Genomic DNA, 25,174 nt, shown 5'->3' with positions numbered 1-25,174 from the left:
TCTACGTTTGGCACCTTAGATCTGGAGGTCTATCTTAGGCATGTCTTATTTCCAAATAGTTGTTTGTATTAAAACTATAACACTTTGATTAACAAAAATGCACTTTTATTTCTATAAACAGTTGTTGAAGAAACCAAGAGGCCAAAAGTTCTCGACTATATTATTGCGTATGGCCCCAACTATTTAATTCTAAGAGCTATGTGCAATAGGATAAAAAAATGCTCTAAACAGCATATATAATACTCCGTTAATTAAGTTAAATAGCTTGGAAGAATACATCTCAGACAGCAGTGCAAATAAAAAAGTCTTTAAAAGCACGGAGAAAATGAAGATTTACTTTATAAGGAAGAGCTGTTTAAGATCCTAAATATACGAGAAGCAGGCAGACTTAATTTATTCGACAAACTCTCTAAGGATTTTTCTTGAAATCTTGATTAAATTATTTATAAGCGCAATATAAAATTTTGCCATTTTTACTATATAGCATATTTATTTAATAAGTGGCCATGGTTTTGACTAAATATTTACGTATTTGGTATTTAAATTATAGTTTAATGCCTATTTGTTAAAAGAGAACTTACCCAAAATATTTTTATTATATATATATATATTCATTTAAAAGAAAAATAAAAACATAAAAGATATAATGATCCCGAAAGCAAGTGCAGTTTCTATAACCATGGGTGAGACAGACATGAATGAAGCAACGAGAGATTTAAAAACCGGCGTTATTATCCGACCTCACGTGCACAGATTTAATGACGATAATTGGGCTCGTCTCGTGAACGACTGAGCCTCGTTTGTTGTTATGGTCTGGTTTACTTCACATGTCGATATGAACGTTGGAGATTAATCTATCTATGGCATTTTATTCAAATTAAAAACAAACAACAAGAAACGGAACATTGATTTTAAGAACAGACAAAGATATCATAAACTCAAAAATAAATGGAATTAAATTGACCGCATTAGCTATATCTTCGGGAATAGTTAACCTTAAAAACAGAAATGTATTCCATTGAAGACGAGCAAAACTTTCAAGACATTTAAATCTATGCGTCTGAAACTCCAGGCTGAAATGGAGCTACATAGATTTCCCGATCTGGGAATATTTGCATTTTCGATAAGGGAAAATAGTGCTTAAGGTAAGGAAGTAAAGATTAATGGAGAGGTTGAAGTAACTTTGTTCGGAATTGCTGGAGAATCGGGCTGGGACAGCGCTAGGAACATTTACGAGCGTTTTATTGATGCAATAAGCACTTGAAGGTGATCAGGAAATGGGCGCACTGAATTCCACAATACTGCTAACGAGGAGGGTTCAATTCACTTAAGAGCACGATTACGATGATGCTTATCCTTTTATAATTATCTTCTAAACAAAACAGTGATTATGAAGAATTCTTCACGTTTTTGTTTATTCATTATTTGAGTTTTATTTTGTTTTTTGAATGATCTATTCATATTTCAAGTGCTCTCTTTCTGACTTATTATTTTTTGTACTATAAGTGTAATAGTTTCAAATTAACATTAAGTGGTGTATTATATGGTGTATCTGCTCTACCTCACTTATTCCGTTTTTATTCTGGCAATTCCGATAGTGACTTTGCATTTCTTGTGCACGCATCATTTGCATACTTCCTCTTTAGAGCGGCTCTATCTATTATAAAATATTCTAGTTTTTAAACTAAATCTGGCTGGCAACGTCAGGCACCAACGTTCGCCATATTAAAATTCTCAAAAGCACTATGAAATATGCATTTATCTCAAGACCAACCACACTTCACTTCATTGCATCTTTTTGCATTTTTAAATAAGATTGCTTCAAGCTTCGATGCATTATTAATATGAGTTCGGAATTTCTAACCGTTGTTTTTATTAACCAGATCACTTTTTATGAGTTTTTTGGGATATTCATATCTTCACTGATCCGTGATGCGAGTAATGTCTACAGATTTATTTAAATTTAATTCATCTCATACGCCAAGACATATGGATGTGAACATTTTTAAACATAGAATATTCTATCCAATACTATTACTACAGCTGTTATCTTTATACCCAATTTTGTTCCCACAAGAAACCGTAAATTATATATCTAGTAAAACGTTACCACAAAATGTGTGTGAATTCGCAATATCAAACTGGGCCATTTGTACCACATGTGTCCTATTGTCCGATTTAACCGTAAAATGGATCTAGATCGGCCACATTGAGAATTTATTGCCAGTTGTTAGCTTAACACAAGGAGAGTTTAAAACAATTGAGTTGGAATTCGTCTTATAATTGGACAATATTAATGGCCTGGTTTCGGTATCATTTAACAAATGACTCAGGGAAATCTGATGATGATGAAAAAGATTTTATGATAGTAATAGAAATTAAATGTGTAAATAATGGAATATTTTTTTTATTTTAAGCGTTTTGTCAATTTTTGACATTGTTTTATTAAGGCATTTTTTAGAAAGTGTCCGAAAATTTTGAAATATTTTTATTGCTTACCAAACAAGAAAAATAATGATTATTTAGGTGTATTCCATTTAATGCAATGGATTCACAAACTATGTGGTGTCGGTATAGAACAATACAAGTTTCTGAAATCCAATGTACGTCATAATAGGCAACGAAGGCATTAAATATATAGGAGATGAGCAGAAAAGTCTCTTTGTAAAGTCATTGACTGCCGAACCAACAAACACAGTTATGACTATTGCAAAATAAGCGCAGTCGCTTCTATAGTACTCTATAAATTAAAGAATCAGTGGTAGTGCACATTCTTGTTATAAAGAGGATATATTGTGTGTTATGATTTATGACTAATAAAAGTACCGTTTTTTTATATTGACGTCATAAATAAACTCAATCAATTGTGACTAATTAATTACATTGTAACATTTACACGGATTTACGAGTACGTATTGTACCCTTAGTATGCGTTTTTACGTTGTTACAAAAATTACTGTTTTTGTATTTGTTTACATATTTGCCCATATATTTCCAATCAGCGCTCCTAGCGGACTGTTTCAGATCTGATTACAACAGTACAGTACATTTTAAGAATGTTAGAAAATTTTAAAAGAAACACTTATTTTAATTTCATTTCAAGCTTGTTAAGCTTACTCGTATGAGTAAGCTTGTTATTCCAACAAATTTTCTTTAAAACGAAAGTTCTTTTGCTTATTATATCTAACGTAAACACAATAAACTTCGCATGTATAAATTGTTTAGATACAATAGAGAGGTTGATAGAAAAGATAGCATGAATTCGTTTCGAAGCAATTCCGGAGCTATTCAAGTCCAATCCACATTGGAGTTAGGTGAAACACTATTTTCCTTATATTTGACCCTCATTTAGACATCGACGGCGCTTGGCAGGTGGACAATGGTAAAGTGGAGCCAAATGGTTCGTGAAATAGCACCGGCCTCGCATATACAATTTGTTACCAAATGTACTTGGTACAAATGTAATTGTTGGTACGGATTTGTGTAAGGCTCTTTTGTGATCTGCGTGGCGGAGCGGTGACCATACCGGTCTGACGCGTAGGAGGTCCCGGGTTCGATTCCCAGACGGTTTTGAATGATGAATTTATATTTCTGGGTCTTGCGTATTCTTTTGTGTCCTTGGCACCCACGACACAGAACATCCTAGTGTGGGGCTGTGTCTTTTGCTATTGTTAGTTTATATGACCTTTAGGAGATTTTGAAAGCTCTAGTGATGTTTGTTAGATAGTCCTGTTATTATTTTTTTTGCCTTGCCATCTGATCGTATTTCCCTAGGATTTAAAACACGCGCTTAAAATTAGAGAACTGCCAACTCGAACATTGCTGCTATGAGGCAAAACTAAAATCGACTATTAGTTCTACCACAGTCAAACTACAAACAACGAACTAACATGAATAGCATAGAATCCGTTAAATATATTTCACAATGCTAGCCTTATAGCATCAAATAAAATTCATATTTTAATAAATCGTCATAAAATAACTGAATGTCGAGACTTGAAGGATATCTTATTTCAGACATAATGTTAAATCGATGTTACCTAAGCCCATATGTCCAGTAGGCGAGATCAAAAGTCGACGTTTCCTGCAGATAAATCAAATGTTAACTGCCGGTCGAAGATGCGTGTACATAAATCAACGGGAAAACAAAATGAATACTGAAGCCTGTTTGATAATGGTTGTGTAAGCTTTATGAGTTTGAAGCTAAAACTAGGGCGGGGTATTTTAAAGCATGAATGAGTTTTATAAGTGACATATCAGTGTAAAAACGTTTTATGAAGGATACTGAAAACACCGTTTTCAATAGAAAAAGAATAGACATGGTTCCAAATAATGAATTTTAAATAGACAAAAGGTCAATAATGAACATTACAATTCTTGATTTTTACGTTACAGTGAACAAAAAGTCTTTCACTATAACAATTAAAGTTATAAAAATTATCGATTTTAATTTTCAATCTAAAATTTGTGACTAGTGTAAAATTTGATTCAGTATTTTAATTCAGACTACTAAACCAATTAAAGGTTATTTCAAAACCTTTACTCCTAAGAGTAAGCACTATACCCACCATCTCTAAAGCCTTTAGTATTTAGAATCTGTTTCTGAGTGGTAAAATTTCCTATCTCAACGTTTCACTAACGCTCTTTGAGATCTTCAACAATATTATCTACAAAGTTGCTTCCAGACTTTCTTGACAAGCCTTTACTTGTTCCTTTTACCTTTTTTATTCATAGTATAAAATACGAGCGTTATCGTTTTTATTTTATAAGTGGAACATAAGCTTTAATAAATGTATAATCAACACAAAAGAACTATTGAAATAACTTGATCCTTGAACTAAAAGAATAGATCTTTTATCACTTGTTTAAACATAAAGAAAAAAATCGCAAGGAAACTTATACGTCTTAAGGTTTTCCTTGGCCGGCGCGGTGCACTTTGGCCTAAACACTTCTTATCCTGAGAGGATATTCAGCAGTGGGATGATTTTTTTGTTGTTGGAGACTAAAATATCCGCGGACTATTTGTTTGGGAACCAATGATCTACATAAACAGGCCACAGCCAAACAAACACGTTGATATAATCGGGCACTGTCGTAAGTAGGTCACAGATAGCGCACGGATTAACTTGGCCAATTCCATTGATTAACCAGTTACGTTAGCTCGTTATTGGGGTAACTTCGATAACAATAACGAGATCGGATTATGAATGACAATACCGTTACTTCCAAGTTCGGCTTAATTTGATATGGTTATAACAATGGGTTGTTTTTGATTACGCAGAACGTGTCGTATTTTATATAATGATACATATTTACTAGCTGACCCGGTAAACGTTGTGTTGCTATAAAAATAAAAAAAAATGTTAAGGGTGAACATTCCTTATCACTTAGAGTTATGAAAAATAGATAGTAGCTGATTCTCAGGCCTACTGAATATGCATATAAAAATTGGTGGAAATCGGTAAAGCTGTTTCGGAGGAGTACAGTAACTAACATTGTGACACGAGAATTTTATGTATAATATTTAGGTACCTACTATATATTTAATACGTAAGTTTAGTATTTAGGTCTTGATTTTTTAATCTAGCAATGTTCTAGGTAACCTTATTCAGATTCTCCGTTGTGTCGAAAATTTAATTCGGCCGTGGATCGAACCCAGAGTTCTTCGCGTGAGGATATTCCACTATGCGGATCATCACTCCCACTACCATTAACTATATAATATGATAAGAAACACGTTCAATTTTGGGATACTTTTGAAGTCATAATCTTTAGAGTACATACCACTCAGAATGAAAAGAAACGACCCATACACAATGCTATGTGACCAACATTGGATGCTCTTATGATTACATAATAGAGTCCATCTTTTATATATAATTTTAATGTAATTTTATTTAAGCCAGATCAATTTTGTTATTTTTCTTTTAAAATTCGACATCTTTACCTTGAATTTCACTTTTCACATTTTTGTAAAATATTTCAAACGTAAATCACACGCAGTATGGAAGAGCAGATTGTAGGGGTGTCTCACCCTTACGTAGTGAAAGTAAAGCTTCACACTACATAAAGCGTCACACGCCATTACTCGGGCAAAACGTCTTCACTTCCTAAAGGGATCCCCTGTCTCGGATAAAGAGATTTAAGATGGTTCTGATTATGACATAGAATTCGTAATTAAATCTTTCTTTGAGGAAATGATTACGTTCACCGGATTTAATCCGGGTACCACGCTTTTGATTTTCAAAACGATAGGTCGAAGTTCCAGGTCTTAATTTTTTATTACATTTCTTTACGAAGCCGCCTTTTCACATTTTTAAGATTTATAGTAACCTATTCCTACTGTAAATAATAAACGTTCCTTTTTTATCAGAAGATCAATAATATCCTTAAAAGTAACCTTTTAAGGCATATTCCTTTTCTTTTATTGTGAGACAACTATGACGTTTACCTGCAACAAAATAAAACAATTTAAAAATACATATTGATACAATGACGTTTTACGCTGACATGTTGATTTTTATAACAGTTTTTATCGTCCTTCGATAAAAAGGTACCTTAAAATTTTGATATTTGTGAAAGTGATATTTTGCGTCATCACCGAGGGTTGATTGGTACGCCGCTGTAATCCATACGTTTACAACAAAAAATAAATAAATATTATAACGAGGTCCTGCGGCTTCGCCCGCGTTTAAAAAAATAACATGACACATATAATAACTGATTTTTTTCCCTTCATTAAATGACAGCGGAGTCTTCTGTCAAAAATTGGTCGTACCAATTTAGAAACCTTCATGGGCTCAAGATCATCACATGATCAAATGCATAGTTTACGATTCGAAACATTCACTTTTCTATGTGATCATGACAATAACATTAAGTATTGACTAGTTATGTAGTCCACGACTGATGAGCATGGTATATCCTGACATCAGTTGTGGAAGACTGTGACTATATGTGTAACATAAAAGTGTTGCAGCCTTAGCTTAAAGTTTAGTCCATTAACTCCCCACACTTGGTCGGCGAATAAAAAATCACTTTGTCCATATTTCCCGTGCCAGATGTACTGCTAAGGGAGTCATTATCAACCCTCGACAAATCCCCTATTTCTTTAGGGATCTTTGTAGAGTTCAAAAACATCAAGAGTGGAGTCGCACAAATGTACGGTAAGTTTCGTTTATTCTATTTTAATTTCTAATCTAAGTTATTTTAATTCACAAGATTTTTTTTATGTTCGACAAATACATAGACTTCCTCTAGATTCTTACAATATATAAAAGAAATGCTGTATATATGTCTTATTTATTTTTTAATTAATATTGCATTTGGTATTATACTTAGTCAGTTTTAATCACGTCTAAATTCCCAAAGTCGAGTTATTTTTAGAAACGTTATTACTAAGCCTCCGCTGCCTGTCCGTCTGTCCATCTGTCCGTCTGTCACTGGGCTCTATCTCTTGAACCGTAAAAGATAGACAATTGTTTTTTTTCTTAAACTGGAGCTTTGGTTCGTACTTATGCATATTGTTGTCCTTTTTTTTTGTTAACGAGGGGGAAACCTTCAAAACCGTGGGAGCGACACAGGGTTATGTGACTGTTACCGCACTAAAACCCCCCGGTGGCCGTCCTCGGCGCTGCGAAGAGGACTCCGGGATCTCCAACGGAACGCAACCGGAGTTCTCTTACCGCGGTGCCCCGTCGGGCTCCGCTCAGGCGAGCTTGACGCTCGCCACGACATCGAATTTTCTTATAATAATATCATTTAGAATTTATTTACATTATGTATGATACCGTTTATCTTTAGAGAGGCCGCTTGCCTTGTCCTGTATGCTTTATGAACTCTACTAAATCTTATTAATCGTGTCATAAATGTCAGTAAGAACATGAATTTTCTATGTAAACTAATACTATATGAACATACAGAATACACGTCATTGGAATAATGTATTGCTGTTTAAGAACTTTTAGCGCTGTTTTATAATTTTACTCTATGTTGTTAGTGAACGCTAAGAGAAAAGAGTGATTGAAAAAAGTACGTCAGCTAATAATAAGAGAACAAGGTCCTTTTAGGTAAGCTATTTTCACACATAGATTTGAACATGGTTTCTACATTTCCTAGATTCTTTTTTTATTTTTTTTATTCAGAGAAAAAAGGGCTTTATCGCTCATGCGATCATGCCGCCCTGGTTATAAACATTCTAAAACAATCCAAGCAATAAAATAATCAAATTATAATCAAATCAAATTCAAGTTATCTAACGTCTAATGAGACCATAAAGCTTTCTGGCATCATTAGACGTCGGATCCGCCAGCATGCTGTTGCAGCATCCGATCAAATTAAAATTAAAATTGTCATTTTTCCGCTCGCTGCACACATTTCCTAGATTCTACTCTTAGGGTTGTTAATTTATCAGAATAATATACTATTTATTTTACGTTTACTTTATAGGCTACTACATTACGCAAAGATAAAACTGCGATACAGATAACTTATTTCTACTATTCCGTAGTGCTGTAGCTTTTACGACCATCGTGATATCAGACCGCGTCATGTCGAACAAAATGTTTGATATTTTTATAAAAACACTAGCTGACCCGGCAAACGTTGTGTTGCCATATAAATAAAAAAAAATGTTAAGGGTGAATAACCCTTATCACTTAGGGGTATGAAAAATAGATAATAGCCGATTCTCAGACCTACTGAATATGCATATAAAATTAGGTGAAAATCGGTAAAGCCGTTTCGGAGGAGTACGGTAACACTGTGACACGAGAATTTTATTAGAACAACAGTAGAACATACAGTTTAAAATATACTATAGCATTTAAACATTGCAATGCATTTGCAATTTGCAATCATATTAGAGTTTGTTAACGCAACTGGAAATATATTAATGACTTATGCGTGCGTTAATTTGATAATAATCTCTTTCTTTTTAAGTTCTTTCTACATGATAGCTTTCACTAAAAAAAGACGCGTTACTAAACTCGTCTAATATAATTTCATAGATGCGTATATTGATATAGTTTTTTAAAGCTAATTGCCCTAGCATTCTGCCACTTACACTACCTTTTATTTCCAGCAGTTTGCTCCCTAAGTGTTTCCATTCGTAATGGAATCTTCAAACGTTTCCTAGCTTGTCTTTTAGCATATCATATCATTTTGTTCAACTTTAAACTTTAGCTTCGTAAAGCGAAGAATCAATTGGCACGTCTAAAGTATAGGGGTTGGGAGTGTTAGGGGTTGGAGCACTCGAGATAGGCTTTGAGCTCAGTCACAGCTGCGGTGGAAATCCGTTTTCGGGTCCACTGACTTAATGGCACGCTTGTCATGCCAAGTTTTAGCTTTGATGTTTAAGATACAGACACTGTGGTTTATGGTTTGATTTATGCGTTCTACATTCACATCTTTTTACTCGAACGAGCTTTTGCCCGCGGCTTCGCTCGCGTTACGAAGTATTATTTTCATCCCCTATTTTATCCCCTTGGGGGTAGAATTGATCTAAATCCTTTCTTAGCGGATGCCTACACCATAACATCTACCTGCATGCCAAATTTCAGCCTGATCCGTCGTGGTTTGGGCTATGCGTTGATAGATCACTACGTCAGTCAGTCACCTTTGAGTTATATATATTTTGATTCCTATCCGTTTTTTAATGAAATTAAAATAGATATTATATTACTCTCAGTTCTGTCCCGCAGGCACCATCGCCAATTCTATTTCTGTTTTGTAATGAGCTTTCTTGAAGAGTGTAAAGGAGACATTATCCGAGGAGATCTCTGGCCCATCGAACGTAGACTTTAATCCTTTTTGGGGTTGATTACAGATATCCATGTCTCTGTGACAAGGTTGACAGATATAAGATCTTAACAAGGCTACATGACCGTACAAGAATCGAGATTGAACAGTACCATTACCATGAGTTTTTACGTTTTGACAGATATGACTGTTTTGATATTTGTTTACGTATTTGCCCATACAATTTCCAATCAGCGCCCCTAGCGGATTGTATCAGAACTTGGAACTTGGTAACCAATGACGTGGGAAACCGGTATAACTATGACACGAGCCATTGAAGTACTTCTTTTAAATGCCTCTGTTAAAAATCTCGTACATGCACTCGATTTAGAAGAAGATATCACAAACATTGCGACTTCAAGAAGCGCACTAAACATTTTACGACATCCTAAACGGATTATCAAAATGGTATGTTCTAGTACAGTAGCGAAGTCGACGACCTTTGTATCTAGTTCACTATGATATTCTTAGACATTCCTTCCTAGTAGAGCAAAATGTTTCTCATAACCTATAAGTCACGTCTAGGTCGTTAAACTTAGCATAAATCCTTTGATTCTGTTAACTGAACTGTCTTGTTTGCATGAATGTAAACATTTAAACTATTATTGAGTACTAAAACGCAAACATTGAACCAACACTGCGTCTGTTTGCGAGCTTGGCTAACGTACTAAATAGACTGCTAATTTATTATAATTGTTCATGCGAACAAGTCTGTCAGGTCGCCAAATACATATTGTAGTCCGCGCCAAACTGCTAGTCCGCTCTGAAGTTGTTGCGAGTAAGTGTAGTCATACAATTTTCTATGGCGACGCGATTCATGTCTATATTCAGAGCGGACTAGCAGTTTTACGCTGACTATACCAAATTAATGCTATTTTAAAATAAATAAAAATCATCGAGTTTGCACTAAGGTACTAAATAGACTGCTTATTGATTATAATTGTTCATACGAACAAGTTTGTCAGCGCGCCAACCACATATTGCCAAATTAACAGAATTATAACAATAAATAAAAATCACTTTGAACTATTTTGTTATTAAACACACACCTTTTATATTGGAAAGAGGCCAATTTAGGCCTTTATTTAAGAAATCTATTCACCAGGTCTACAAAATGAAATTAAAAAAATATATGTTATAAATGAGCGTAGCGATATGCCGTGGCATTCGAGAAACGTTTTTTTTAAACTTTTAGATATTGGTCCTACTCAACAATTCGCTAAATATCTTTAAGCGCTCGAATTGTTCCAATTCAGTTTTATGTCTGTTGACGTGTGTAAGTTAGTTTAAAACTTGCCTATTATCAGAAAAGGCCTACATTGACGTTCGAAATATTCAACGTTATTACATTATTTTGTATACTAAAAATTTTTTTGATGCTAAATATACTCTTAATACGAACTATATAAGCTTAAATCAAAAACCACTTACAGATGTACAAAATATTAACAAACAAGGATTTCCGTGAGAAATAATTGTGTCTATTTTATCAGAATTTTCTTTCATGTACACGAATATTGAATTATTTTATCTGTAAGCTAAGGACTTATAGCAAGGACTTGAATGTTTACAGTTACGAAATATTAGCTCAAAGATAGCGTAGAGCCTGTATCGTACATGTTGGTCTACAAATAACGAATGTCTCAACAAACATACGCATGTAGGTCATTTGTAGGTAATTTTAAACCGGTATCATTATACCCATGCACGTGCAGAAACGTACACCTATAACCTAACCGTTTGAAGTTGGTTGTTTTATGTAACGGTATGACATTTTACCCGAATGCCCGAGAAGGTAGGTACGTAATGTTTTCGAGCATCTGCATGGATGTATGCATGTATTTATGAATTTTATGTCTATTTCTTGGTCCGCTCTGCATAAAAAATATTAAACGCACATATAGCTGCGTGTATATAAATAAAGAAATAGGAATCCTATGACCTAGTATGATGGGTTTCAATGATATATTTTACAGGTCAGGAGCTCGTTGCAAAAAAAGGTATTTAAATTTCGAGTAGGTAGGAATTCCAAGTAATAACTAATGGACATAAATCCTTCTTCTTTAAAAAAAAAATAATACTTTTTATAAATGCCCTAACACATAATATTTTTATTTCCACACGCTACCCTATAAAAACAGTGGTGAAAACACAATTATTTTAACAATTGAAATACAGAAGTTCTACCAACCTCATCACTACCATCTTTCCTACACTACTAAATTCAAATAACTTCACTTCACTTCATACAAAACGTACAATATGAACGCCGTACCCATTCAAATAACGTAGTAACCGTCGTATAAAACCAAATATCTCGCTTAACATGCAAAACAATTCCCTTAAACGACGTTGAATATTCCACACATAGAGGTCGTGAACTGAGGCTGGAGTGAAGAGTAATGCACTTGCATTTTTCACGCGACGCCATGAGACTGCACCGTCAGTACCTGCACTGTAGCTTGATATTTCGTGAAAAGTATTCGCACTTTTTCCAATGCCATTCCTTCTGAAATACCATTTTATTTTACTTTGTACATGTGATATTTTTCTACCTTTTAAAAGGCATCTGAATACATAATACTACTGAGACTTTATATTGAATTGAAGCTGGTTCACCTTATATAAGTGGTCACTACCGCCCATGGACATTTGTCGTCAACCCATTATTGTTACACTGCTGGGCACGTGTTGCCTTTCAGAGTGAGAGGGGTAAGACTATGATCCACAGCACTGGCGAAGTGCGAGTTGATAGACTTTACATATTTCTGAGAATCCTTTTTAAGAAGCGCTAGGCGCGTAGGTTCACTCACTGTTTTCTTTCACCGTTAGAGCAAGTGATAATTAATTTGAATATGTGTAATGAAACCCAAATTGAATTGGACCTTTGGAGTCGAATCACAAACAATCCTACCACTTTTAACCACACAGTTAAAAATAAAAAAACATTGTGGTTAAACGTAGCTAAATGTAGTAATTACGTGCTGATCTCTTACTACATGTATCACTTTATAACCACTGTAAATAATGATAACATGAAACTTGATTTATTTATATAACGTACGCTCTATAAATACTTGAAATTCTGCGTTCCTATCTGAAGCCAATTTACTTTTCCTTATAGAGGTAGGCTGTTAGTCTTCATTGGAAACTGTCAGTTTCGTTTTACTATTTTTGATGCAGTTCATATAATACGATAGTAACATGATATTAATTAAATAAAAAGTGTATTGAAACTTCGGAATATATTAAACGAAAACTAGAAATAACATACACATTACTGGATAATTAAGAAATAGGGTCTCGAAATTTGTTTTAAAGAATTCGTCATCTTTATATTAACTATTTTTATATCTTTCAAATATAAAAAATAGTACATTGGTAATGTTAAGTCATTTGTTTTATTACCCAATTGATCAAAATCAATCAATTATGATTTCGTCATACAAAAATTACGAAACTATGAAGTCCAGATTTTTTTACCTAACGTCAGCCACACATGCCTCGGCCTGCATGTGTGGCCGTGCATTGGGCACAGGAATTAAACTGTTATGTGAAATAAATTAAACCCATTTCCCACGAAACGCGGAAACCGATCGTAACAAACAAAATATATTGTTTATATTTAGCGGCCATATAAACAAAGTTAGATTTATGGTCGCGGTGGTCCACAGCGCTTGGACGAATGAATTACCCCCAAAATATTTGTCTGTGATATCCTTGTTGCTGGCGATATGCCAGTGGGATCACTTTCGCGAAACAAGATATGATAGCCATGCTCGGAATTGGCTTCACTGTTAGCGACTAATGAGTTATAAGTTTAGAGTACCTACTTGGAGGCGGTAACACTTAAAGACTAGGGCAGTACTACTGGTTACATTTATTTTACATTTGATGTTATCATAAATATTATAAGATACTTATTGAATTAAGGTGAGGCACTTATTTTGAGATTGGTTAAATTTCTCCACTTATGCGTTCTAGTTTTAGGTAATATAATTATACGAAATACCGTTCTGCAAAAAAAAACACGAACTGCCATACTGCTTTTAGTATTCGTTTAGTAGCATTTTCCCGTTATTGACATATATGTAATCGATTTCATATAGAACAGAAATCTTACCTGAAATCGATCATAATGTTTTCTGATGACGAAATATATCTAAAAGTTATTTTTTTTCCCACACACAGCAGCGCTACACTGCTATCTAATACTTTTTATACAAAATAATCTTCAGTCGCGTACGTAATATTATCTGACACTTATAAATCCACTTTTAACATAATACTATCATCCGTAGTCTGTATTTCAAATATACAATGACTCACTTCTGCAAACTAGACTCTGCACTCAGGTTATTTCTATACAAGTACAAGGTATGAAACTGGTTTAGTAATGTAATAATTTAGACCTACTTTTACGTCGGAATCAGGAGCCGTAACAATTTATCTGCTGTCAGAAAACTATTTAGTTCTCGTCTGTTTAATTGGCTGGGATTAAATTAGAGCGTATTCGCATTTTGTTCGGTTTTATAACATAATCTGATATGGTTTGTAGAATGTTGCGATTAATTTAAACACGTGCTGAAAATATAAAGTTAGTATGATGATGATTGTTGAACGGTATATCTGACGATCTTCCGATTAAAAATACCTATTGGCAGTATTGAAACCTAGAAAGAAAAAAGTAGAATCTTCCAACTATTTTTTGTATAGATAATTATATAAACAAAATTGTAAATCTTACCACGTTTTAAATCATTTCGTAATGCATGTTCTTGCCATTCTGTACTTATACAGAGGTGTCAGTAATCTAACCGGTCTCAGTCGAAACTTGGCGTGACATCTTGTTAGGTACTGCGCCCATCTGGGGTTTCAACTAGGACAAGTGATTTATTAATATGCACGTATTGTGCACTTGTACGCGATGTGTAATACACAAGACGTGTGAGTCACAGTATGCATGAAGAAAATTCTCATAAGGACGAGTTATGACAGCGTACGGCCTTTTACATATCTACAGACATTGAAAGTGTCAGGCGAGCGGCGGGAATTAAAATCGTATTTTCTATACAATTCTCTACGATATTTGAATAAGTAGGATCAGTGTCTGTATTATGTATGTACGGCTGTGTTACGGCATTTTTATCTACACTAATATTATAAAGAGGAAAACTTTGTTTGTTTGTTTGGTTGTAATGAATAGGCTCAAAAACTACAGGACCGATTTTAAAAATTCTTTCACCATTCGAAAGCTACATTATCCATGAGTAACATAGGCATAACATAGGTATTTTATATGAAATATATTTGATAAATAGATTTTGAGGCATTACAAAGTTTGCCGGGTCAGCTAGTTCTTATATAAATACGTCAATACATATTGTATAGAAGATTGCTTTTTAATATACATAAGCACGGCATACATCTGACACGATCTAAGTCTGTAGTTATAAATTTACCGTTACCTACTTCAAAAATATTTTCGTTTCATATGTCACTTAAACTACTTTATCGAATTGTGTTGATGTTGTGTTTATTTTAGGATGTGTTATGGAATGTCTTGCCCCATTTCGACTGTATAACAAAAATATTTGGATTAGTGGTGTCGTTTTAATATTTTATTTTTTACTTTATTGAAAAAATAAAGATTAGTAAAATATCGCTATCGCCGACTTAAGCTTAAATGTTATTTGTAAATTAATATAAATGGGCAATTAATAGTTAAATGTCATATACGAGTAATTAACGTGCGCGGTTCCGCGTACCGATCGCTCATGAGTTTTAATTTTTTTTCGCAGTTGACGAAGTATTTTTGGTGTAAGTAATAATCTATGTATCTTTTAGTTCGATGTTTTCCTGAAATTCGTTAAAATCATATGCAACACTAGTTCGCAATAACAGTATTTGCATTTTTGTTAAAGTTAATTGCTTAAGCAACGTACCTATAATTTTATAATAGTAAGAAATGGTGAGGATGGGATATACTTTAATTAAGAGATCTACAAAGCAAACGAACCCTATTTTCCCGCGGGTGCCATAAGGAACGACCGAATGCCTTAGATATTTAGCAGACAAAGAAATTGCTATAAGCTCTATTTCTAGTAAATTCTATTTTTGCTCCCGATCCGTTGTGTATTATTCTCATACGCTCTTTATAAAAGAAGCGCTGTCAAACGTTGCTGTTTTAGTTTGAAGATGAAGCAAGAGACACTTAGGTATACGAGGCATTCCATAGTCCTCAGGGACCACAACACATCTTCAACACGTCTGTGTTGCTGTCCCTGAATCAGGATTCTAATCCTATCTGCAGTTGACAAATTATGCCCATGCAATATCATCAGCTAATGGACACACACAAACACACACACAACACGCTTTGGCTTAATCTACGACGTATTATATATGTTGTGGAAATATTGTAAGTATTGCTGTTGGATTACCTAATAACTAAATAATGGTTTTAAGACCTTTTGGTTCTAATAAATATATATGTAAAATAACCAACGAAAAATAAACAAATAAATACCGAACGACATTTCACAGCGAATACTTCGAGCTGTACGTAAGAGGATCTCTCGTCCCAGTTATCAGATGCAAGGTCCATTAATCGCGACACATCTTGCGGCAAGTGTCGTCTGTCAAGGACCGCGGACCGACCTGTGCTATTTGCGATATGTCTTACAAAAAACGATAAACGATAAGCGAGTAAATCTTGAGAAAATAAATAAATGAAATGTTATAACATGCTCGCACATATTAGTATAGGTACTATAAGTTTTCGTTCGAACGTATTTCAAAATGTTTTACGTCTAAAATAATTTTCTGAATAACAAATGAAAGGTGGTCATGATTATTGAACTTAAGACAGTAGGTCAATAAGTGTGTTAAGATCTAAATAGTAATTTAAACATAATCACTTTGAATAGATATTTTAAAATATTACCGTCATTTAGAATTCTAGATGCATGGCTGTGCTTCCATTAAATTCATATATTTTTGTTTTTATATAATCATAATATAATATATCATTCACTTAATATTGAAGCTGTTTTTGATTCCGAGTAGAATTAAATTATGTGTTATAATAATATGAGAAAATATGATAAACTTCATAAATTAAATATGGATGATCGCTTATACCATCGTAGTGTTGCCACTACCGAAAAAGAAAACCATTTAGTATTGTTTATGTTGTTTAAGATAACGTAAACATTGTTTATCATCCGTACGTGAGAGGAAGTGTATTTTTAAATGAGTATTATGGATCTTTTATCATTCGGATGTGATAAATAATGACTAATGACGTTACAAGTAACTACATGTGAAGTAAATACATTTAAAAATAACTTCATATTAAACACTGGAAATATTGGAACCCTATATAGCAGTTATCGTTTTGACATATTTTTAAATATATCTTAATTTTCGTGTCTACATCAGATATTCCTTCCAAAAACTCATAACATTTATATCTGATATTTAATTCTACATATTTCTATCTTGCTAATATGCAATAAGAAAATATATGAAACATTACGATGAATTTCATGAGAGAAATTCAAGGAAAGCCACGGGCGGAAGGTAGTTTAAAAAGCAAATATCCATGTAAGGACAAACCGTAACTAAATATCACGTAAAAGCAACGAGTACTAATATTTACTAGAGCACTTTACTTTCTACAGATAAGTCCGGTCGATTGTTTACCTCATTATCAAAGGTCATTGACATACAAGTTCAATACTAAACTGATAGCAAACTAGACGGCTCGATAATATATTATATTTAACTTCGTATATGTGTAGGTAGGTATTTGTTTGTGGTAGAACCCTCTGTGGTTCGGCTACCACCGCTACATATATTTCAACCTACCAAGAGCACTGATAAGCGCTGTTGTTTTCTGGTTTGATGGGTGTGGTAAGGGAGACATACTTTTCCGAGGCGTTCAACTTTAGTCCTCAGGGCTAGCGGAATATCTGTTGCGACCTCAGATATGAATCTAATCTTATCTGGGGTCGATTACAGATGTCCATGGGCGGCAGTAGCCACCATTAGATTGGCTATATAATGTTCGTCTGCTACTCTTATATTATATAAAAATAAATATGAATTTAACAATTACTTGTTAAAGAACAAGTTAGAGACCATACTTTAAACTTGAATTGCGTTTGAAATATTTTATGAAACACTTCAAGAACTTTTAGAACAAAATATAAATTCGTGAAAAATGAATTTCCCAGGAGATATAAAGAATAAGCTTTGTGTTAGCATTAGAAAAAGCGTATGCGTCTGTCCCTTTCTTGCATTATGCATATAGAAATTTATGGAAGTCTTCGTATACCGTAACCTATTTCTACCTTATATTATGAAAATTCAACATGTCTGGTTCGCGCTATTACAAGGCAATAAATATTGCATAGTTCTTTTATAATTATTATAAAATGAAAACATGAATTCAAATTCAAATTAACAGAACATAACGACTCATATGTTAAAATCCATTAAGCCGTTTGGGCTGCAGGCCATGCCAAGGAATGAGACTATACATACGCTCGAACAACATTACCCTCCGTAGTTGATTCAAATGTGAAACCTATTACAATATACCATTCTTTTCTAAAAAAAAGTAACTCCGAATGACAATCCTCAGAGGACAGGTACATTCAAGAATAAACATTTTCTTCGAGCGCCTTTTCTTTCCGCCGTTGGTGACGTAGAAATACTGTTACTTTTATTCGCCAGTTTCAGTACTAAATATGCTAACCGTTTATCGACCAAGGGTCACAGGTATGACTTTTAGTTTTAAAATATTACAAAAAAAAATGTGAGCCGTCACGGGACGCCTGGCAGATGTGAAACATCGACATTATTTTGTAAAAGTAATATGCAGAAAAGAACATATTGTGATAGGAACTAAATATGTCATAATGATAAAATAAAATATTACGATTGCGCATGGCGACACGTCGCCACAACGTACACACTACTGCATATAGACTGTATATATATCGTATTGCGTCGCCACGCCAGAAATCGGTTTTACGTGCGGCTATAGATGTTTCACATCAAAACACTGTGCTTGAGGGTTTTACAGGTTATTGCTTCAAATATTTTGGAAACACGTTCTTAGTTTATATTTAAATCATTTTATTGCAGAATTTTCTCCTTAGCATAATATACTGCATAGGCTGACTTACCCAATTCTAAAATCATCCAAAGATCAATCCAACAATAGTACTCTAATACTACAGACCTCTTTGATCTCTTATAGACATTTACTATCTCTTGTATTAACCATCAATCACACCAAGCAGTTAACATGTAATGAATTGCAAATGTCAAGTCCCACAGACGGCATTATCCTAAGTAAACGTCATGTAAACGTGTTCCGAACGGCAAGATTCAATCAAGCTAGACTTGGAAGGTTAATTCTAGGGATGGCGATTCTCTCCAATATATCGATAATATATCGATACACGATATTTTCAGCTAATAAGGGCGAAGACAGCGAAAAAAATCCGTCAGCAAAACATATCTATAACATATTCAACCAACTTCGAAAAGATCGTCGATATTCTAGGATCAAAGATCGATTCACTGAATCGATCTATTACTGGAGATAGATTTGAATAATCAATCTTTTGGCCTATAAAATCGGTTCTTCGATTAATCGATCCCAGATCGCCATCCCTAGTTAATTCCAGATGTAAGCAATGCGCGCTTTGAACGTGTGTAAAATGGATTTCGCCGAGAATTCCCTGAGAACAGACTGATTTGTTAGGCGTCTTTGCTATTCAGACGTATTTTGCTCGAATTTCAAAGGTTGTGGACTATTCAGGAATTTCTAGCAGCGGGTTCACGGCGGGAATGTTTTGCGAAAATTCATCTGGTTATCCTGGCGTCTGGTTAAGTCCTTAATTTATGAAATTTACAGGTAGAAGTCGGAGAATAGCAGACGAAAATTCCTTTAGGGATAGACCAATTTGTAAAACGTCTTTTTATAAGTACGTCTTTGTGACTTTTTGGGAGACTTTTTAAAGTTTAAATTTAAAGCGATGACTTTTTGAAAGATATATTTCGTATCTTAAAACAATTTCTTTATTGTTTCTCAGTGTTATAGGATTTTCAAAATGCTTTAGCATTGGAGAAGAAAAAATAAGGATATATAAAGAGAATTACTATTATAAAGCGATTTGACTTATTAGTTAAGCGTCTTAATATTCAGACTAACGTAAATTTTGAAGAAAATTTCTATTGAGAATTTTCGTAAGAATATTATTAAAAGTTGTAAGAAATGCTAATGAACCGGAGTCTTTGAATACCTCAATTTAAAGACAGAAGAGTAAGAGAGGTTTTAGTGTAAGAGAAAATGAAAAAGAACTAGAATGTAGTCACGGAAATAATTAAAAAATAATCATTAAGTGCAAAAAGTGAAAAAATATAATGAGTGTAATTTGCAGTTAGGTGTTCGATTTCATAATATTACTGAAATCTACTTAGCTTGAAACTGTAAGTTTCAGGAACTGTTTAGAATATTTAGAACTTATGTTAATAATGTTATTAAAAAATCTTAAGAAAACTTTTATTACAGAATGTTAGATAGAATAGTTCTATACTAGCTTATTACTACAGGAGACTGGACACATTTACTTTACGTAAAACTTAGCTACCAAAATTTAGTCTTTGATAATCTCCAAGTGGCATTCCATTGAGAAACACCACTTATACTTACTACTGAGGAATTTACCACAAAGTTAAGGAACCACGGACTTATAGTCCCTTACCTCAAGACATTAGCAACGACATTATCCAGCCTCTTGAATGCAGCGAGGGGTGCACACAAATATGAGTGACTAAAAGGGGTAGCTAAAGCCACGAGACGACAGGGTACGCAATAGTCCTCATGACTACGATAAATAAGGCTACAAGTTTCTACCCGCCATTGTTATTTCCTTAACGGGCCGTCTTATGACCCTCTTAATTAATTTGAAACTTTCTGAGGTCTCCTGTGGCTTGCAATTTGAATAATAGCACGGATAGGGTGCCGAAGCTTAATTTTAATTGCAAATATTTATGTTAAACGAGCCTCTGGGCGAAGGAGAATGTCTTCTATGATAATACAAAGCATGATATATTGTTTGGACAATACCTCGGTGTTTTTGCGAAACAGAAATGTTGGGACCTCCTCTCCTTTGATTCGCTGGCTTTACTTTTGTTTTTAGCGAGCAATTTGACTTTATACCATACCGAAAATTTTGACATTTTCCAATTATTTACCGTACCTGAAACAAAGAGATTTAAATTAGACATTTATAAAGGCAAAAATAGATTAAAGAATTGTTATTTAATATTGTAATCAGCAATAAATTTTTGATAGTCATGTGTTGATATAATTAAAGTAGGTAATTACGTAGGTTATACTACTGCAGTTAATATGTGGTGCGTGCGGAAAATGACCGTATGCATATATGTGTGGACGTTTGCATGCGTATGTCTGTGCGTGTACTGGTATGAAACGTAGTCACTATTCAAACATTATTTTGTTTATACGTTATAACACAATATATGAGTGTAATGTGTATGCTTCCTTACAATAGCACGCACGTCCCGGCAATCTATTAGAAACCTCAGGCTAGACTGGTCGGCAGACAGGCTGCGATAATAATATGATAACAAGGACCCGTATAACGCAGTTTCTATGAATATCAATTTTTATCTTAACCTATGTTATTACGTAACTTATTACTTGAGTATCTTCGTTGAAAACGTTATGTTTTGTTGTTGAAATTATTACTTTTTTGTTATGTAGTAACTATGCTATAATTAATGCTACTCAATTACAAAAGGTGTTTCTATATCAGTTGTACTTATAAAAAAAAAATAAGTAAACAAATACCCTTTAAACGAAATATGGTTTCTGAATCAGTAGCAAATATTTCAGCAACGAAACCATTATAAAACAAACGGTGGGGAGTACCATAGCTTTTGATAAAACCTTAGTACTATTAGAAATACACACGTCGAAATCAATATGTAATAAACAATAGCTAAAGTCAAGTATGATTGGTATTAAGAGCACGACAATTAAAGTTAGACAACATTATAGTGTAATAGGTACTTAACCTACTTACCTGCTAAATCGATCTACGGTAATAATGTTTGCGTAACAAAGTAGTTGACAGCCTAAACGATAAACCGAAGCTAATAAAACTTTATCTTTGTAGAGTGACACATTTCAATCACGACACAATTCCTTTAACTACGTGTAGTTGTAAAAAGATGTTAGCTGTTAAAACAATATACTACACTGCACTGTATCACTGAACTTGCACGGTATAAAAGATTTCATAGGAAATTCGCACGGCACGCTGCATCTATTCGTCACTGTCGAGCAATTAAGCGAGTCGCGACTGAAAACTATGGAATTAATGTCGTTATCACGACGGAGGAGATGCTACATTCCTACGTTCCATCTAATGTTATTTACGATAGAAATAAAGACGAGAACGTGCGACTCCCGGGAGCTCTCACGCGATGTCTACTGTGCTGTGTACTACTGAGTTTCAAAATACGCGTAAAGACCAAAACACATGCATGCGATACGACGTCGCATGAGTCGTTGTGACGTGTTGCGACGCGATGTCGTGTCATACGAGTAGACACATATGACATGCAACGTAAAAAAATATTACACGGTGTGATAACCTACATTCATTGTATCAACATCACGTTTTCGGTACAATGACGTTGAAAATCCTGCATCGTTTGTTAAAGAGAAAAAAAAGTGCAAAAAGATACATCAATGGATTATTACAATGGATCTATTAGACATAGTCGTTGAAATTTGAAGACAACTTTGTCTCAGTTGATTTGGCGATATTAACCGCTCTAAACGTGTTCTCTGTTGATTAGTTGTTGTTGATTCTGTTGATGCCTACAGAAGAGATAGAAACGCCGAAAATACTGCGCCCTTGAATTTCTTTCCGTTATGAATGAGGTAAATCCAGGGTTTTCTACATACGACGTCACGCTGCGCATCATGCCACGATGCGATTTCGTATCGTGATTTTTACGACGTCAACGACATGACATCGCACCGCTACGCAATTGCAACGGGCTACGATGCACGACGTCGTATCGTATGTGTGTTACGGTCCTAAGGTTTAAAGCCAATGCCCGGTGGCCCGATACACATGCAACAATCGACAACAATGAATTGTTTTGTTGATAATATAACAAATGAACTATGACTCATGTTTACAAACATATGTACTCGTATAATCACAACGTTGGACGTGCTTGTTTGCATTGAGGAAGGGAATTTTAGTTACTAAAGGAATTAATGTGTACTGTAGAATTTACTCTATAAATTTATTTACATAAAATAAACGGCATTATGTCGTGTAACAATTATCATTTGTTTTAAGTAAGGCATTTCAAATAAAATAATGTACTATCATTTATCGAGTAGGTAATGTAAAGCGGGTAAGGAAACTTTATATTTAGTTTCGAATAAAAATAAGTTAAATTAATTATGTTAAGTTTTATTTTCACCAATATACTCAATTCATTAATATCTTAGGGATTAACGCTTCACAGAAAGAGGACAGTGAAAGCTAAAGTCTACTTCACATTTACCTTGATGCCTCCACATTCAGATTTTGGGTCCAAACAAGAATTTATGATACTCAAACGTCTAGATCGCGGTAGTTTAGGGGGAATAGTATATTGAGAAATATAAAGGTGAAACTTAAACGCAACAATTTGATGAAAGTAGATCGATCGGTGTTACCATACGCATATGGCGTATTGCAATAGCGGTGTGCATGGAGCGTTGACGCCAGGTGCGTCTGTGGTCGCCAGGTGAGTGTATTGCATCAGGACAGTCCGGTAACATATCTTGAAGTACCTACTTTTGGACTTATATATTTATTATTTGAAGTTTAACATTACGAAAATATTTATTTATGATTGGATAAATATCGGTGTAACACTATTTAGATCGAATTATTTACGTAAATCGTAAATAAAATTTTACCTCATTTTTAATTTTAAAGTTGCCGAAATGATTTTACTGGCATAGGTAACACTTTCGATTGCAAAAGGATAAGGATACACAGTAACTGATAAATAATTACATTTTAAAAATAATTAAAATTATCAACATACATAAGCACTGTCAGATACAAAAATAGCACAAGACATATAAGAAATAACGGTTTGGCGGTTGTTACATAATAATGTTGAAGTCGGATTTTTTTCTAATTTTGTAGCTACCCTAGCACCCCTTCGGATATTGCTCGAATTACCTAAGCGTGACAACCACATAACTGTATGGCTTTCGACTACATTTCCGTTTCAAAATAACGTTTCTAATATTACCACCAGTAATACTACAATAGCTTAGATTAGTAACAGTTACCGGTTGATGGTATTTATTACTTTTCGTTTGTTTTCAAAGATATATATATAAGTTAATGCTAATGGAATATAAATAACCATTAAAACCAAAAATAGTATGTGCATATGGTACAATAATACAATTCATCATGATTTTTCATCTATTACTGTTATATTACGTCATGGCACGGGTCTAATTTTAAAAAATCAGAATGAAGATACTCTGGCAAAAAATAATTGACATAGTATTATTGGCAACATTATAGATAACTCTCCTTGATTCTTTGAAGGTTCCCTAGTTGAACCCATAATAAGTGTTTTCTACCCTAGTAGGTATTACTACTTGTATATCGGAAATACGGTTCATAGAACAGGAATGTTGTGAAAAGTTCTATAATAGTTCCATATTTACATTATGCAGTACGAATTCCAAAACCATTTTTTAACCGACTTCAAAAAGGAGGTGGTTATCAATTCGGCCGGTATCTTTGTTTTTTTTTTTTGTATGTACACGAATTACTCCGCCGTTAGTGGACCGATTTTAATAATTCTTTTTTTATTGTGTAGGGACAAGCTGGAAATTGGTCCCATTTAAATATGGTTAGAATCCATCGATGGGTTCTGGAGAAAATGAGGGGAACTCCTCCACCCATGTAAATATAACAGCCATAACTTCGCCGTTTATGAACCTATTTTAATGCCTTTAATTTCGTGTATGGACAATTGCTACAAGTTGGTCCCATTTAAATATGATGAGGATCAGAGTGGGTTCTGGAGACAAAATATGTAACTCCTCAACCGATGGGTATAATTGAGTTTTGTTTGACGATATTTGGTGTAGGTTCTAATGAAATTGCAAAACCAGTTTATCATTGACTATTTAAGGGTCTGATAATGTGGCTCGGAGTCAAAATATGTAACTCCTCAACCGATGGGAATAATTGAGTTGTGTTTAAAGATATTTGGTGTAGGTTCT

General features: G+C 34.1%; 1 protein-coding gene across 10 annotated transcripts in view; it reads right to left on the bottom strand.

The window, feature by feature from the left end:
* spri (Src homology 2 domain-containing protein sprint) overlaps positions 1-25,174 on the bottom strand; it is a 316,675-nt gene that overhangs the window by 63,841 nt on the left and 227,660 nt on the right. The window contains exon 1 of one of the 10 annotated variants that reach the window (XM_073076823.1): positions 21,930-21,945. The exons of 8 other annotated variants lie outside the window; for them this stretch is intronic. Coding sequence is in view for 1 of the 2 variants with exons in the window: in XM_073076591.1 (XP_072932692.1) it covers positions 20,948-21,060 (113 nt within the window). In the remaining variant the exon portion in view is untranslated. Of the gene's footprint in view, positions 1-20,947; positions 21,075-21,929; positions 21,946-25,174 lie in introns of those variants that run through there. One more of the 10 variants, XM_073076591.1, reaches the window with a different exon arrangement.

This window comes from Epargyreus clarus, unplaced genomic scaffold (assembly GCF_041222505.1).
Source record: "Epargyreus clarus isolate Ecla_fem2 unplaced genomic scaffold, WU_Ecla_fem_2.2 ptg000001l, whole genome shotgun sequence".
Lineage (NCBI taxonomy): Eukaryota > Metazoa > Arthropoda > Insecta > Lepidoptera > Hesperiidae > Epargyreus > Epargyreus clarus.
Note: the sequence above shows the minus strand (reverse complement) of the source record. Positions and strands in the feature narration are given on the sequence as shown.